At 41.9% G+C, this 15,456-nt stretch overlaps 1 protein-coding gene across 1 annotated transcript in view; it reads left to right on the forward strand.

Moving 5' to 3' along the window:
• The window catches only part of LOC140687536 (uncharacterized), a 28,168-nt gene extending 13,449 nt beyond the window's left edge, over positions 1-14,719 (forward strand). The window contains exons 6-8 of the mRNA XM_072944652.1: positions 13,343-13,401; positions 14,288-14,411; positions 14,672-14,719. Of these exons, the coding sequence (XP_072800753.1) occupies positions 13,343-13,401; positions 14,288-14,305 (77 nt within the window). The 3' untranslated portion in view covers positions 14,306-14,411; positions 14,672-14,719. The remainder of the gene's footprint in view (positions 1-13,342; positions 13,402-14,287; positions 14,412-14,671) is intronic.
• The last annotated feature ends 737 nt before the right edge of the window (positions 14,720-15,456 follow it).

Raw genomic sequence — 15,456 nt, forward strand, 5'->3', positions numbered from 1 at the left:
GAACAATTCTTGAATAGTCTCCCTGAAACATAGAGTTAAAAAAACCCAGACTCTTAAGAATATTGATAGTGACTGGGGAGGAGGCAGTTGTTTTTCTGACCTCCTAAGGGTAAGGTATGTATCCGGGGATATACAGAAGAATCGGGCAGTCTGTTCCTGGGGCTTCACCCTTACCAGGGTGAACAGTGCAAGTTTAAAGGGGGAGAAGGGCAGCGGAGGGAAACTAGCCAGGCCCCGTGTCACGTACCAGTCGGCCGCCCTACTTGCGTGTTGCATTCACATCCATGCCTCCCAAGTGGGCGGTGGCAGCCCCGTTTTGAAGATTGGGAAGCCTCCTCAGAGGTTTAAGGAATTGGTTCATTTAGCAGCTAGTAAATGCTGTAGCAGGATTCCAGCAGGGCCTTGTCAGACTTCAAGGGCATGTTCTCTCTACTAATTCCGGTTGTACCTGAAATGGTGAAGTGAGTCAGTTTCGGAGCCTTTCAGAGAAAGTACGCTTTAAGTGCCTCAGGACTGTTGCACAAAGCTCAGTGTTCTTTCATGGTTCGGAACCACCGCAGTGCTTTTTGCCCCACAGATGTAAGGTCTTACTCCTTTGACGATGGCGTGGTTGTAAATGACATACAGGTGCAAAACCACACTTAGCAGCTTCTGAAGGGAAACTCTCCTGTTCTCCCTTGATCGGCTTTCTTCCACGGGATGTAACTGTGCTGCAGCTAAGGCCTGAGCTTTCCGTATGGAGTGAGGGTTTGATATCCAAATTTAGCATAAAACAGTCAGATGGAGAAAATCGAAGATGACAATATATTTTGGGGTTTCATTAGACAAGACATACTATCTGTTAATGGCTCATAAAGCTAATGAAATTGAGTACAGAACATTACATTTCTTACTTTCTACTGAGAGCTGTCTTCCAACATAAGGTTCTCTGCTTTGGAACTTCAGCTCAGCCACTAGGGCGCCTGTCATTGTGTTGGTGTGATTGCATTTACATAGTGCATGTAATCTGGGCTTCCTTAGCCCCAAACACTCCAGTGCAGAATCATAGGCTGTAGCCATCACTTAGTTATACAAATACTTCTAAAACTATATGATACCAAAAAAAAATAAATAAATAAAAATAAAGAGAGAGAGGGAGATTGCCTTTATCAAAGTTCCTTTGGATTTTAATTGCAAAGTGTTGTTGAGCAGCTCTGGTTTCCTTTGGATATGAATATATACATTTCTTTGCATGTAACTTGGATTTCAGGCTTGAACACCAAGCTCTTGTTTTCCATGAGCCACAAAAATCATAGCCAAATGACACATGTATGAAACAGTTTATTCTTTTTATCTGAGACAGAATCCTTGAATTTGGGACTTGAGCTGCGACTTTCCTGTTTGCTCTTCCCACCCCTCTTGTCACCTCACTCCTTTTTCCCACGTGGCCTCCAAGAGGTCATGGTCTCATAAGAGCAGGTGGACAAATACCAGTTGGTCGCCAAGCAGTGCTGCTGTAGATGGAGCCAGCCAAGAGCTAAAGGACATCATCAGGGAGGACTTCCTGGAAGAAATTGGCTCTACATTCAGTTCTGGGGACAGAGTAAGAGTCAGCCAGGGGAAGGAATCAAGAGGGTGACTCAGGTGGCAGGAGCAGCCCGGGTAGAGGCCTGGAGGCTTGTGGGGTGGGGACTCGGGGAGACTGCCCTGTGTGGTCCAGGGTGGTGGGTGACCCTGCTTTGAAGGACACTGGAGAGGGCCTAGGGGTGGAGGGCTTTGGAGGAGCTTGGTTTTTACTAGAACTGACACAGAAGAGGCAGTGAAGGGTGTCAGCAGGAAGTGACCCTTAGGAGAGCAGCTCTGCCTGTCCTTTTGAGTCCCACCCCTTCATTCTTTTATTCACAAAACACGCAATTCTGAGTGTCTAGGGGAGAGGGGGTGGACCCACAGTAGTAAGCAAAATCTACTTGCTTCTTGAGAGCTTAGCAGTGTCAGAAGTTGACTTAGATTAAAATGTTTTATTAACACAGCAGGGCACCTAATCCAAAGTGCGGAGGTTGGAGGGAAGGAAGACTTCCTTGACAAACAGTTAAAATGAGCCTGGAGGCTAGTGGGAAGTAGCAGCAGGTCACGGGGCCCCTGAGGTCACTGGGGACCTGGTACTGAGGTGAGGATGGACAAGCAGGGTCGGGGGTGGGGCTAGAACTCTACCAGGGAGCCTCTGATGGGTTTGAAGTGGGGGAGATGTAATCAAATTTGTGCTTTGGGAAGGCTGCCTTGGCTGTGTGTGTGTGTGTGTGTGTGTGTGTGTGTGTAGCGGGGAAGAGGGGGAGGGTGTCACCAACTGGGAGGGTCATTAGAAGACCATTCACAGGCTCGGAGGCCACCAGTGGGAGAGGGGCGTCGGGACTGCTTGGGGACCGCAGGGGCAGAGTGGATGCCGGGTTTCCTTGTGTGGAGGGCTTGTTAGCGGGGTCGCTCTAGCGACACCTTGTGGCTGGAAGTAAACAGATGGAGGCCGCCAGGTGGACTTACCTCTTCTCTCCTTCCCTGCCTTGTGTGATGATCTTAGCTCTGCCAACATATGGAACAGAAGAGCTAAGTTCCAGAGTAGCCCAGGACTTTGCTGGGCTCGTTCAAGTGAGAGCAGATAGGATTTAGGCTTGTGTTGAGATCTGTAAGTTAACTTAGCTAGAAACGTCCTGTCTTTTGGATTTTCATAGGGGTAGTAATTCTTGATAAAGATTGCTTTCTTGGTGAGAGGAAATTTAATACAACTGATGTCTTTCTCAAAAAATATCTTATCTTTTAAGAAATTTAATATTCAAAATAATAGGAATATTTTAAAATGATAAACTAAGGCTTTCGTGTAGTTTCTTTGGTTTCTGAGTTGATGTGTAGGTAGACCCTTTGCATTACATAATAGCACATCTTTGACAGTATTTAAAGAGCTGTTAGTGAGCGCCCCCAATTTGAAAGCATCATTAAAGCTTGCTCTGAAATAGTGAAGTCATATAGGTCTTGTTTGCAGAAGCCAGATATTTGGTTTATAATCTGCAGCATAGCTCCCTTTATAAAATAATAATAGATTCAAAATTAACAAAGTGGAAAATAATTGATTTTTTTTAAAAAATGAAACATAAACTTTCTTGTGCTATTGTTGCAACTGGAAATTTTGAAAAGAAAAATCCTATTGTAATATCATCTAAGTGAAATACATATATGTCTGTCACATTTGAATAGTAACTGCACAGTGGTTTTTGAAGTCAGGATCATTCCAGCTCAGATACTGGCAGTGATGGTGGCTGGTTTTCAATGGAAGAGCCTAAATTTGCTTTCTTAGCTTTATTCTTTTCTTTTCTTATATTTTCTTTTCTTTTCTTTTCTTCTGTTTTCTTTTCTTTTCTCTCTCTCTCTTTTTTTTTTTTTTTTTGGGGGGGTAGTGCGAGGGTTGAGTAGTGCTGTGCCAGCATGATTTGGGGGCAATTTGTGGGCAGATGTCGTGCAGCAGCAGTGAGATATTTCCATGCATTTTACTTTCCGGACATCACCAGGGAACATGTGTGGTTTGTGCCTGCAGGATGGGATGCTGCAGGACTCCCTGGTCCATCAATGTTATGTCTTGGAGCTGCTCCGGTCAGTGAATGATTTTCTGTGGCTTGGAGCTAATGTGGTCTGATGCAGATGATCAGATGTGTAACTAAAGTACTGTTACTTGAAATAAGAGAAAAGCTAGCAAAAATGTCTCTAAAATACAGGATGAGGGAGGAGAATTGGCTGAGCTGCTTGCAGTGGGGAATATTCTCAGGTGACTCCCTCACTGTGTCTCCTGTCACTATCCCCCACAGCCCTGCATGGCAGTCCTACTGAAGCAACCATGCACTTTCTCAGAAACGCGCTGAATTTCCTTGTGCCTCTGATTGTTCACTTTTTTTTTTGAAAGCACATCTTGCCCTTTGCTTAAATGCCATCCCTGCTAGCCACCACTTACACTCATTCTTCTGGACCTCGTCCATATATAGCTGCTGAATGAAAGAACAAAATGTAGTATCTCCATTTAGTGGAATATTATTCAGACATAAGAGTGAATAAAAAAGAAAAAATAAATAAAGGGGAATATGAAAAAAGCCATCTGCTCTGGGTAGTCCACCCTGACTGCTCAACCCGGCCTTTTCCCTTTGAAACCCCACCCCTTATACCCCACTCTACTATTTTTGATAGTATTTACCACCTTCTAATAAAGTTTAACATTTTCAAAAAAAAAGAGACATGCTGATACCACTTCAACATGGGAAAGCCTTGATAACAGCACGTTAACTGAAAGGAACCAGACACAAACAGCCACATATTGTTGATTTCAGTGATCTTAGAAATGCCCAGAATTGGCTCATGCAGTGGCAGAGAGCAGATGATGGTTGCAAGGGGCTGGGTGGAGGGGGGTTGTGGAGTGACTGCTAGTGACAGGGGTGTTCTATTGGGGTGATGAAGTGTTCTGGAAATAGATGGTGGTGAGGGCTGCACAACCGTGAGTGTGCAGAAGACTGCTGAGCGCTGTCTCTGGGAGTGCTTGTTGTTGGGGCGGCTTTATTTTGTTCTCATCCTGTAATGTGAAGGGTCATCTTGTGCTGAGACCATTCAACTCCTGTGAGTGGTAAGGCTAAGAGACTTTGCAGAGTCATGTTTCTTTTTTCCCCCTTGCTGAGTGTAGGCAAAAATGGTTTAAGCCTGAGAAAGTGCTCCATATGCAGAAATGTCTTTCAGTTTTGGCTGGTGTAAAAATCTTGTGAGCTTTTTAATCATTTAGGACAGTCTGTAGGGGGAAACAGCCTGTGAAGCCTGGGTGAGACTTGGAAGAGCCGCGCTACCCTCCCAGACACGGGTGGGGATTTCACCCCCATTCAGGCAGTGAAGGGCCAAGACCCGTGAGAGGAGTTGACAGTCATGAATATTTATGTGTATCCGCTGCTTCATCTTGGATATTAATTTCTAGCTGAGTCATTTTGTGGCAGCAGCCTCATCCTACATCAGGAATTTATAGTATCTGCTCTTTGAGGTGAAGAGCTGACAGACTTGATTATTTAACAGTCTATCTTGTATTGATATCTCAGATTCCTTTGTCAACCGCAAAACAGCAGAAATACAGACGTCCTTTAATGCCGATGTGACCTGGAGCAGGTTTAGTTTCTGTACCTCAGTGACCTTATCTGCATGTGGGGAAGATGATAACAGTGCTTCCCTCAGAGGGGCTGGTGAGAGGAGACTGAGAAGCACAAGTGGAAGACTTACACGAGATGCTCATGAATGACAAAATTTAGTGCTCTCAGGCTGGTGAGGCCTCAGGGGCAGAGATGTCAGAACAGAGCAGTCCTAGCCGGAGTTCGATCCGCATTGGCAGGTTTTATGATCACTATCACCACTGTGGGTTATCAGGTAGTTTTAAGACTTGGTAATATGAATTCATGAATAATGTTAAAGACTAGACAACTCAGATCCGGTTTACATAGTTCTCAAGATTTCCTGTGAGAAATGGATATTTTTTCCCCATCTTAAATCTGAGTGGATTCTCTAAAAAAATTCTGTAGTCCTCCATCTTTTTCCTTTAATTCTCCTTTTTTTTAAATAAAAGTTTTTAAATGGAGTTACTGGGGACTGAACTGAGGGCCTCATGCGTGCTGAGCACATACTCTCTCAACTGAGGTATACTCTCCCCCATAATTTTTTTAAACTTTACTTTCTTAGTATTCAGAGGTTAGAGGCCTCTAATTCTTTTTTTGGAGACTTGTCCATAAACCGGTAAATCTAAAATTAATGGACAAAATTTGGTTTATTAAAAAAATCATTAGAACTTTTATCAATCCATTCAAAAGGAAATGCTTATTGAGTTAAAATGTTTCTCCTTTATGGTGATTTCTAATTTTTGGTCTAGCTTAACTTATTAAAAGTAATCCTCATCATCATAATGACCAAGCTTGCTGTGAGTGGACACCTACCAAAGGCTAAACTGCTTTTCTCATGTTTTACTTCAAAGCAGGTGTTTGACGGTAGGTATCAATGTCTCCTTTTTGCAGCTGAGGGATTGAGAGGTGGGCAGCTTGTCCCAAATCAAACGCAGCTGGCGGTGCCTAGCTCGGTGCTGGAATCCAGGCTGCACAGGATGCATTCTCAATTTCTCCTCTGATCAGCCTCCCGTTGAGTGGTTTCCCGAACTCCTGTGAGTCCATAAATGACCGATTTTGGCGATCTCAGCCTGATGAGGCCTTCAAAGGAGAGACACCAGTGAGAATGTGAGACAGAGCGGCATAAATTAAAATTGTACATTTTCACAAATGTTGCATTCTCAGGTAATGACTTAAATAGTTTATGTTTTCTTTATATTAGTGCTATGTAAGCACTAAAAACAAAACATTAAAAATGATTATAGTGCAAAATAGGAGTGGGCTTTGAAAGTCCAATCATTGCTAATGATGTTGCTTGTTTTTCTCTAGTGGTGCTTATTGACAGAATAATTTACAATGACTGAATTTGTTTTATGTATGTAGTCTTAGTATGGAGGAAAAGTTTGTCAGTGCATATTGAAAGTAAAATCTTTACTCTTTTCTTTCCTGATGATAAATATGTACGTTGTTTCCATGGCTTAAGTATATTTCCTCATTTGTGAAATTTGAGTGATGCCGTTTACCATGTCTGACTGTGAGAGGTAGACGCCTTGTATACAAAGCATCCAAGAGCTGCTTAGTAAAAATGTGCTGTCACAATGACAGATAGTTTAGAAGGATCAACTGTGAATACTAAAGAGGGTGGCTTGTTTCTGATGCATATTCAATATGGATATATATGAATATGGCTTAAAGTAACAAGGATTCAGGGTTTTGTGTGTGTGTGTGCGTGCAGTATGAAGTTTTAATGAAATCTGTATCATTCTATTGAGACAGGGACTAGTTAAATTGACTTAAGCAGACGACCTTGAAGATTATTTACACGGAATGTGTATTGTTACAACTCAGTGTTCATGCTGCCGTGTAACTATACACTCAGACATTTAAATTCGTAGGACTCTGACCAGAAGCATTAAGTTTAGAAAAATCCACATTGATCATTTTCAGGGAATAAGCTTCTCTCTTTTGTGATTAAAGAAAATTTTGATTTATTTTTCTGCACTCTTAATAGGTTTTAAAATATCAAAACATTGATTTGACATGTCAGCTTTTTTAATAGAAAAAAGCTCATGCTGTTTTAATATGTAAATAAATGTTTTTGTATTTCAATACACTTCTATGATTTCCTGGCTCTTTGAGAAGTATTTTGCAAGATACTTAGATTACCTCCTGTTGGAAAAATACAGACATGACTTTTATGAATATAGGCCTAGTACAGGTCTGTTGGTTTTTGCTACAGTGCAAGACATGAGGACTAGGAGAGCAGTATGTGCTACATAAGCTTTTAGTTATCTGATTCTTGTTTCTGATCCACAGGCAATTTTTGTGTTGCACCTTTCCAGGCAACCAGGAAGGCCTTTTAAGCCATAGGTGGCGCTGTTACACCTTCTTACAGTCTTAACTTTCCTGTTTGTAAAGGAAGTCTTAAACAACGTTTTTTTTTTTTTTTTTTGATTCCTTTGCTTAATGCTTCAGGGTAGCACAATGTCCATTATGTCTGACTACCTGGAACTATTATTCTGCTTATGTCTTAGTTTTATTCTATCATCTCGCTGTGAACATTTCAGACTTCCTGTGCAAACAGTTGCAACATCGGACTTTTCTTGCAGTGTTAGAAACCAGTGAGCCGGGATTTTATAAAAGAGCTAGAAGCGGCCTCTGGAGCACCTTAAAGCTGAAAAGTGTACTGAGTTCCCTAAGTATTATCCCCACCGCTGTGTGTCAATGGGTGGTAGGAGATTTGGTACATATACAAAGGGGTGTGATGTTTTGACTTGGGTTTGCGTGCACGCGCTGCCACTGAGCTACGTGATCCTGAGTCAGTTCTTTCTGAGTTTTTCCCTCGTCTGTGAGATGGGGACACTCATTTCTGCTTTGTAGAATTGTGAGAATTAGAAATTATGTAAAGTGTTTAGCACAGTGTGTATGACAAGAGGGCTCATAATCTTAACTGCTGTTTGGTGTGAAGCCATCATTTGATAGTCTTTGGCAATTACTGAGAAACAGGAAAATAAGAAAAGCTGGTTTTATGATGAAAGATATTTGAGGAGGTTCCATAGTTCCTATACACATAATTTAGCATCAGCAGAGTTAGGACAGTTACACAGTCGCCCTGAACCAATGTTAAGCCACAGAATTTTTGTTACTTCATATATGTTGGGGCTTAAGGGGACCCAATACTTATACACATGTTGTGTCCAGCAGCCAACTGAGAGATGACAAAGAAGAACAGGCAGGCGATAAATGTCTCCTTTATTACTGATGAAGCCACGTTCTCCATGAAATTCAGGGCTGTGGGAGAGTGAGTGTCATGACACTATGTCCCAGAATTAGAGACTTACGCAGTCCCAGGTAACTCTGGTCCACAGCGAGCATTCCCTTGAGAGATTCTGACCCATAATGCACAGGACTGTCTTGCCATGGAACTGAGCATCCCGGCTGCTTCCTAAGGGTGGCCAACACTGGAGGGGAAGGAAAGCTTTCATATGCCCTGCTTGTCTCCCCGGACTCACACCTCAATCTGTTAGTGTGAGGAGGGCTAGCCGTGGGCAAGTGGTCAGGGGTGTGAAGGGAGAAGCAGTCTCCCATGGACCAGAGGAGTGGGGAGGAGGGAATCCCCCCTCAGATTAAACAGGTGGTGGCTTGAAACAGAAGGGTGCTCCTCAAGAGTTTATAAGAGGGGAAATAAGGATTTCCTTTGGGACTCAGAATAGTCATGAAACACAGAAGATGATTAGATGGGAGACTTGTAAATCACTTTCTTATTAAATTGAAATTTGTTGGGCACCAAAAATGTGCTACATTCTTTTCTGAGAGTTTTACAGAAATGAATCCTCCAATTTTCACAACAAGTGAGTAAGAAAGATTTGATTGTTATCCCAGGTTTACAGTGTGGAAATTGAGGCACACAGAGGGTAAGTAATTTGGCCAAGGTAACAGAGCTAGTAAGTGGCAGAGCTGGGATTTAAATCCTGGCTATCTGGTTTCCAGGCTCCCAGGGATGGGCTTTGGGTGTTTACAGGTATCTGCATCCCTGGATCTCTGTACCTCTGCATCAGTTAGACCAGAAAGGACAGGGAAAGTGGAGTTATACAGGTGCTCACAGTCGTGTCTCAGCCACTGTCCATGGAGTGTGCCCCGTGATTGGCATTAATTGTTTTCCAGGCAGTAGATCTGTTCTTATAACAGAAATTTAGTCCATTGAGTTAATCTAGAAACCCTTCCTGCTCTGCTTCTGTCCACGCTTGCCATGTGACTGCCTGCCCGAGATTGGGCCGTGGAGGAGAATCTGTACTCATGGTTGAACTCTGATATTTCAATCTGGTTTGTAGTTTCACATCTCCTGTTACATTAATAAATTAAATTTCTGGTTTTCTTGCATCAGTGTGTCATAAGTTTGCTTAATGTGAAACCAGTCCATGGGAGCCGAGGGGTGCTGACGGAATAATTTCTGAGCATGTGGCATTTCTACCCGTGCAGAAATGGCTGGAGGATGTCCACCTTCCTCACTGATTTCTCCCAGCAGCAGGGTCCTCTCCCACCCCCGGAAGTGAGGATGGGATCTCTCTGAGTAGGCCATTCAGAGGCCGAGTCCACCAATCAGATGAAGTACCTGGAAGTGGGTTTAATAGAAGAAAAGGGCTTCCAGGTAATCCGATGGGCTGTTTGAGTCCGTTTGGTGAAAAGATGTCCACTGTCTGTGGTTGAGCTGCTTCTTTGCTGTTTAAAAGTCTGTATTACATGAAGGGATTTTAAAAAGCAGAAAGGTGTGATTTCAGGTGGTACATCCGCACCGGTGAGTAGTGCTGGATGACCGCCTGTGTGAGGAATAGACAGAGTCTTACAAACTTCATAAAACAGCTTTTAAAGCTCTTCCATCTGAGTGCACTTCGTATGGGGTCCAGTTCATGACTGGTCGCGCTGAGAGGGCACGTAACTGATGATGGCAGAAAGGACACGGAGGCATCAAAAAGGTCCCAGACATGTTCTGTGTTTAGAGGATGGGGCACAGAGTAACATATTTGAGCTGGTTTTTCATTGAACACTTTTGAGTATTTTCTAGGACTCCCCAATCCCCCATGGTTCCATGCAGCTGGGTGTCCCCTCAGTGCAGCTCTGTCAGCGCTTGCCCTGGGCTGACGCGGTGTCACGGGGAGCAGGACGGTCAGTGTCCCCGGCTCCTCCGAGCTCCGTCTCCTCATCCGCAGAGCCGGGTTTCTCATCCGTGTCTACTTAGTAGGATTGCTGAGAATCACACGTGATGGTTGTCAGGTGTGACTTTTGGTTGTCTCTGTGATTGGCGTATAGTCAATATTTGATAGAAACACTTGTTTTTTATTATAATTGTGGCTCCTAGATTGCAGTGGTTTTTAGTCTGCATTTATTTTTTTATATAAATTTATTCTTATTTTTAAGTAAGCACTTGTATTTATTTATTTTCATGAAGGTACAGGGGATTGAAGCCAGGAACATGTGCGTGCACAAAAGGTGCTCTACAATGGAGTAATACCCACCCTCCTTGTCTGCACTTAAAAATAAATATTTCAATACACAAAATATTTCTTAAACACCATCATGGGTCCTATTTTCTGCATAGACAATTGAATACATATGCCATCTCAATAAGAATAAATGTCATGGGGACATACCTTTCTAAATCTGTTTACGTGTTTTAAAACGATCATAGCTAGTGAAAAACACGAGTCTTGGATCCACTACTTCTTAGGGTCTGCTTTGCCATCATGGGGAATTACATTCTACAGAGAAGGCTTATTGGATCTCATTGATATTTGGATGATTTTGCAATGTTCAAGGCTTTCAAAAGCTGACCGTTTTGTATTTTAAACTAACTACAAAGTTATCTTCTAGAAGTTGTAAGTCCTTAGCTTGTGAAGTGCCCAGTAATTCAGTTTGTATATGTCTGCGTCTCTGTGAACGTGTATGTGTGTGATTTCAGGAATATAGCAATAAGTTCCATATAGCCTTCTGAAATCTTTCTCCTCCAGTTCAAGGTGTAGGTATATATTTACACAAATAAATTGATACTCTTTTGTGATTTGGCATATTGGTGGGAATAAGAGGTTCTCATAATTGTTTCAGAAGGGTTGGGGAGCATGAGCTTAGAAAATGGGAGGAGATAGAGGCAGGGAGGTTCTTTAAACTTTGTGCAAGATGAGAAACAGTAGCTTTTCTTTTTTCTTCTAAAGCAAACTGGCACTGAATTGTAACATACTAATACTCAGAATTGCTTTTCTGATCAGAGACAAGTGCCTCAGATTTTTCAAGGCAACATGAATGATGAAATGTGTTTTAGCAGTTATCTTTAAAAGTAGTTTTATTTTTCAAGTATAAGTCTATAGACTGTTCTTTTTTTCCCAGCTGCACAAGAATTTCTCATTGACCCAGGTACGTGATCAATGTGTTTAGTTTCTTTGGGTTATTTATTTTTTTTAAGTGCTTGATTCATTCTGGTGTGAATGAATGTTTAAAATTTCTGGATTTTGATCTTTAAAACTTGCTGATTTATCAGAACTGCAAAAAACCTGATGTTTGTTCCTTGTTTGGTGGGGCAACCTATTGATTTATGTTGTCTGTTATAGAGGGAAATTCTTCCTCTAGCCTGTAGATAATTAAGTGAATGGTTTGCAGTGTGCCTTAAAAATTATTTGAATGCATTGAGCATGTTTGTCCAGTGAATTTTGGATTGAGTCATAATAATGACTTTGCTTTGATTCTGTGGCTTTTGTCCTCTCCACAAGAATTTGAATTCTGTTGCATTTTGTATTCGTGTTCTTAACAGGGGAAGGAATTTTGCATTTTTTACAGAGGTGGGTTTTCCTATCCCCTCTGAATTCCTTCTGTAATTGATACAGCGAAAATCTGTTATTGCAGTGCTTAATTATTTCATAAAAAATTTTTTGGCTTAATCAGAAACAATGACAAAGAATGATAATAAAAAATACGAAAACCTTCCTTCCTTTGAAGAATAGAAATGAGGTGGTCAGGCTCACGCATGCTTTGTACCTGACACACTTACTCTCATGTCATTGTGTATCATGAGTCGGAGATGGAGTTGCTTCAGGTTTATAGATTTTTGTTTTAACATTTGTGTTGAATTCATTCTCTAGGCCTGATGATTCCTGTTGCCTTTGTGGAAAGTGTAGATGAAGGGAAACAAATGCTTTGTTTTGTTTTCAGGAGGCCTGAGATGCTGATGAGAAAAGAGTAGAGGGTGGGCTGAGGAAAATAGTGATAGACCCTAACCTCCAGGCTGAAATTGATGAACAAAGAAATCAATTAAGTGTATCGGTATTTGACTAATAGAAGTCAGACAGCCCAGACTGTCTAGTTATGCCCAAAGGAAAGTACTGAATTCACCTGCAGAATTAGGTGCTTTACCATGTAGAAGCAGCTTAGAGCAATCAGAAAAATCAGTGATGAGATATAAAAAGAATATAATATCTTTTATTTCTGAAACTTTTCTACATTAAGTTGTGTAGAGCTAAAATTAAGTTTCAAGCACCAGGAGTTAAGAGTTTAGGTGGTTCTGTGGGATCGTTATTCAGGGATGTGTCTAGACCCTGCTGGAGTGGCCGAAGCTGGCAGGAAAAGATCCAGAGCCAGGATTTGTCATCCTAGGATGTCCTCCATAATGGTTCCATGTGGGAGCCCATGATTGAGTTAACAAGTTGTAACACATCCCAGCCGCCTGTCAACTTTAAGAAAAAAAATGTGCTTATTAACTGCTTTAAAGCAAACACCTGTGCATCCTCACTCCTGTCTCCTTGCCATAAAAAGCAGAGACAATGCCTTGCTTGCATATTTGAGGTTATAGATAGCACACTGCTTATTGCAGAGCAATGACCCAGGCCCTCAGCTATAAACGCCAGGCCTGCGTGGTGTTAGATAGTCTATTATCCCCAAAACAGGGACCAGGCTGGTCTGGTGGTCTGCTTTGTAATGAACATGTCTAAAAAATGTATCTTGTTCCCCTCAGCCCATGACTTCCCTAAAGGTAAACTAAGCCTTAGTACTCATGGTGGAATCTACAATCTCTGTCTCATCCCTTCTTTCCCCAAGTTCCTGCCTACTATCTCACAACTGTTATTGACTTTTTACTTTGATTATACACAATAAATATGGGAGCATTTGAGAGACTCGTGGATTTGGCTCCCTAATCCCTCTCGCTTTCTTTCCTTTTTCCGCAGTCTTGAGAAATTCATTCCGTGTCGGTAAGACTTCCGCCAGCCAGAACCCACAGTTCCAGGTGAGAAGGATGCAGGCTTTATCCCTCCTACCCGAGGGAGAGAGAGGAGATAATTGAGATATGCTCCCCTGTGGTCCCTTCCTGCCCCAGGGCCACTCCAGTTCACCTGCAGCCTTCTGGCCTCTGCTCACAGGGCCTCTGTCCCAGGATTGACCGCAGCCTTTTATTCCCTTGTCAACATTCCCTGTGCCTTTCAGAGGTTGCTCTCTTCTCTGCAATTCAACCCTGGCAGATGTGATGGTGGTCAGCGTGCTGATGGGCAGTTACTTGGGGACTCCCAGGAGCCATGCTGATTCTCCTGAGTCATTCGGGGTTACAGAACTGTCAAGCACTGCAGGAAGCCCATTCACGTGAGTTCAACACAGCATTACATCACTTTCATTTTATTTTTGAATTTTCAGTGGAGAAATTATTTGTAGCACACTGTTCCAGATTTTAGGCCGCCTGCTTTCCTCACCACCATTTCCTTGTTGGCTCTGGTGCTTGTTTTAAGAACCAGGTTTCTTCTCTGGTCATTTGTAGCAGCTGGGCTTGCCGAATCCTTGATTTGCATTTGAAGCAGAATGCTTCTTCGTGATGTCAAACTGATTTTCCTTGTCATGTCTGAATATTTCTTGTACACTCAGCAACAGTTTCAAGTGAAATGCTCTTGTCCAATTTCGGTTAACTAATATTTGCTGATCTCCTGCTTTCATGCTGAGGGCAGTTTCTTCTTCCTGTAATAAATGTTAGCAATTTGCATTTACTATGGAAGGTACTAATCCGAGGTGCTTTTGTTCTTAACAGTTTTAATACAAATCACCCATTAAAATGTACAGCGGATTTTACTCTATGCCCAGAAATGTGCACCCCAGTCAATCTTAGAATATTTTCTTCCCCCCAACAGGAAACCCAGTACGCATAAGCAGACATTATCAACTTCCCCATCCTCCCCAAGCCCCAGGGAGCCACTCTTCTGTCTCTGTGGATTTGCCTGTGCTGAACATTTCATGCAAATCGAGTCACTTCATGTAAGTGGAACCGTCTATTTTGACTGACTTCTTTCACACTGAGTAACGTTTTCAATGTTTGTCCACGTTGTGGCCTGGGTCAGTACTCTATGCTTTGCTATTGCTGAATAATATTTCACTGTATGGCTGGGCCCCTTTGTTTACCCATTCATCACGTGATAGACATTTGGGTTGTTTCTGTTTTTTGGCTCTGAAAATTAATGGTGAAAAGTAATGGTGAATATTCCTGTAGGAGTTTTTATGTTAACATTTGTTTTCAGTTCTCTTACTTGTGTGCCCAGGAAGCAGAATTGCTGGATCATTCAGAAGCCAAATGTTCAACTCTCTGAGGACGTGCCAGGATGTTTTCCAAAGTGGTCACGCTGTGTTACATCCTCACCAGCAATGGCTGCGGGCTCCGCTTCCTCTGTGTCCTCATTAGTGCTTGTTAATCTTTTTTTGATTTTAACCTATTGTAGTGAATGTGAAGTGGTTTCTCCTAGTTGTTTTGACTTGATTTCCTTTAGAGCTAATGTTATTGAACACCGTTTCATTGTGCTTATTGGCCATTTGTATATTTTCCTTGAAAAATATCTTTTCAGATTTTTTTTTCATTTTTTAATTGAGTTGCCTTTTTATTGTTGAGCTGTGGAATTTTTTTTTTGATACACAAATTCCTTATCAGATAAATGATTTGAAAAAATTTTCTCCTGAGTGTTGTTTTTTCACTTTCTGGATGGTGTTTTTTGAAGCAAAGTTTTAAAGTTTAATGAACTCCAATTAATCTCTGTTTTCATTTTTCCTTGTGCTTTTGGGGTAATATTTAATATCTGATGTATTTTATTAAAACTTGTATATATAAAATAACTTAATTCTTAGGACCGTTCTAGGAGATGGGTGCGGTTGTTGTCCCCAGTCTATGCATCGGAGACTGAGGTGCAGAGAATTTGACTGACATATTAGTGTCAAAGCTACCCAGTGCTGTGGGAATTCAGACCCTCATGTTTTTCCCTAGCATCTGAGCTCAACACCACCATGCTCCAATCTTTCCAGGAAACGTTAATGA

This window comes from Vicugna pacos, chromosome 20 (genome assembly GCF_048564905.1).
Source record: "Vicugna pacos chromosome 20, VicPac4, whole genome shotgun sequence".
Lineage (NCBI taxonomy): Eukaryota > Metazoa > Chordata > Mammalia > Artiodactyla > Camelidae > Vicugna > Vicugna pacos.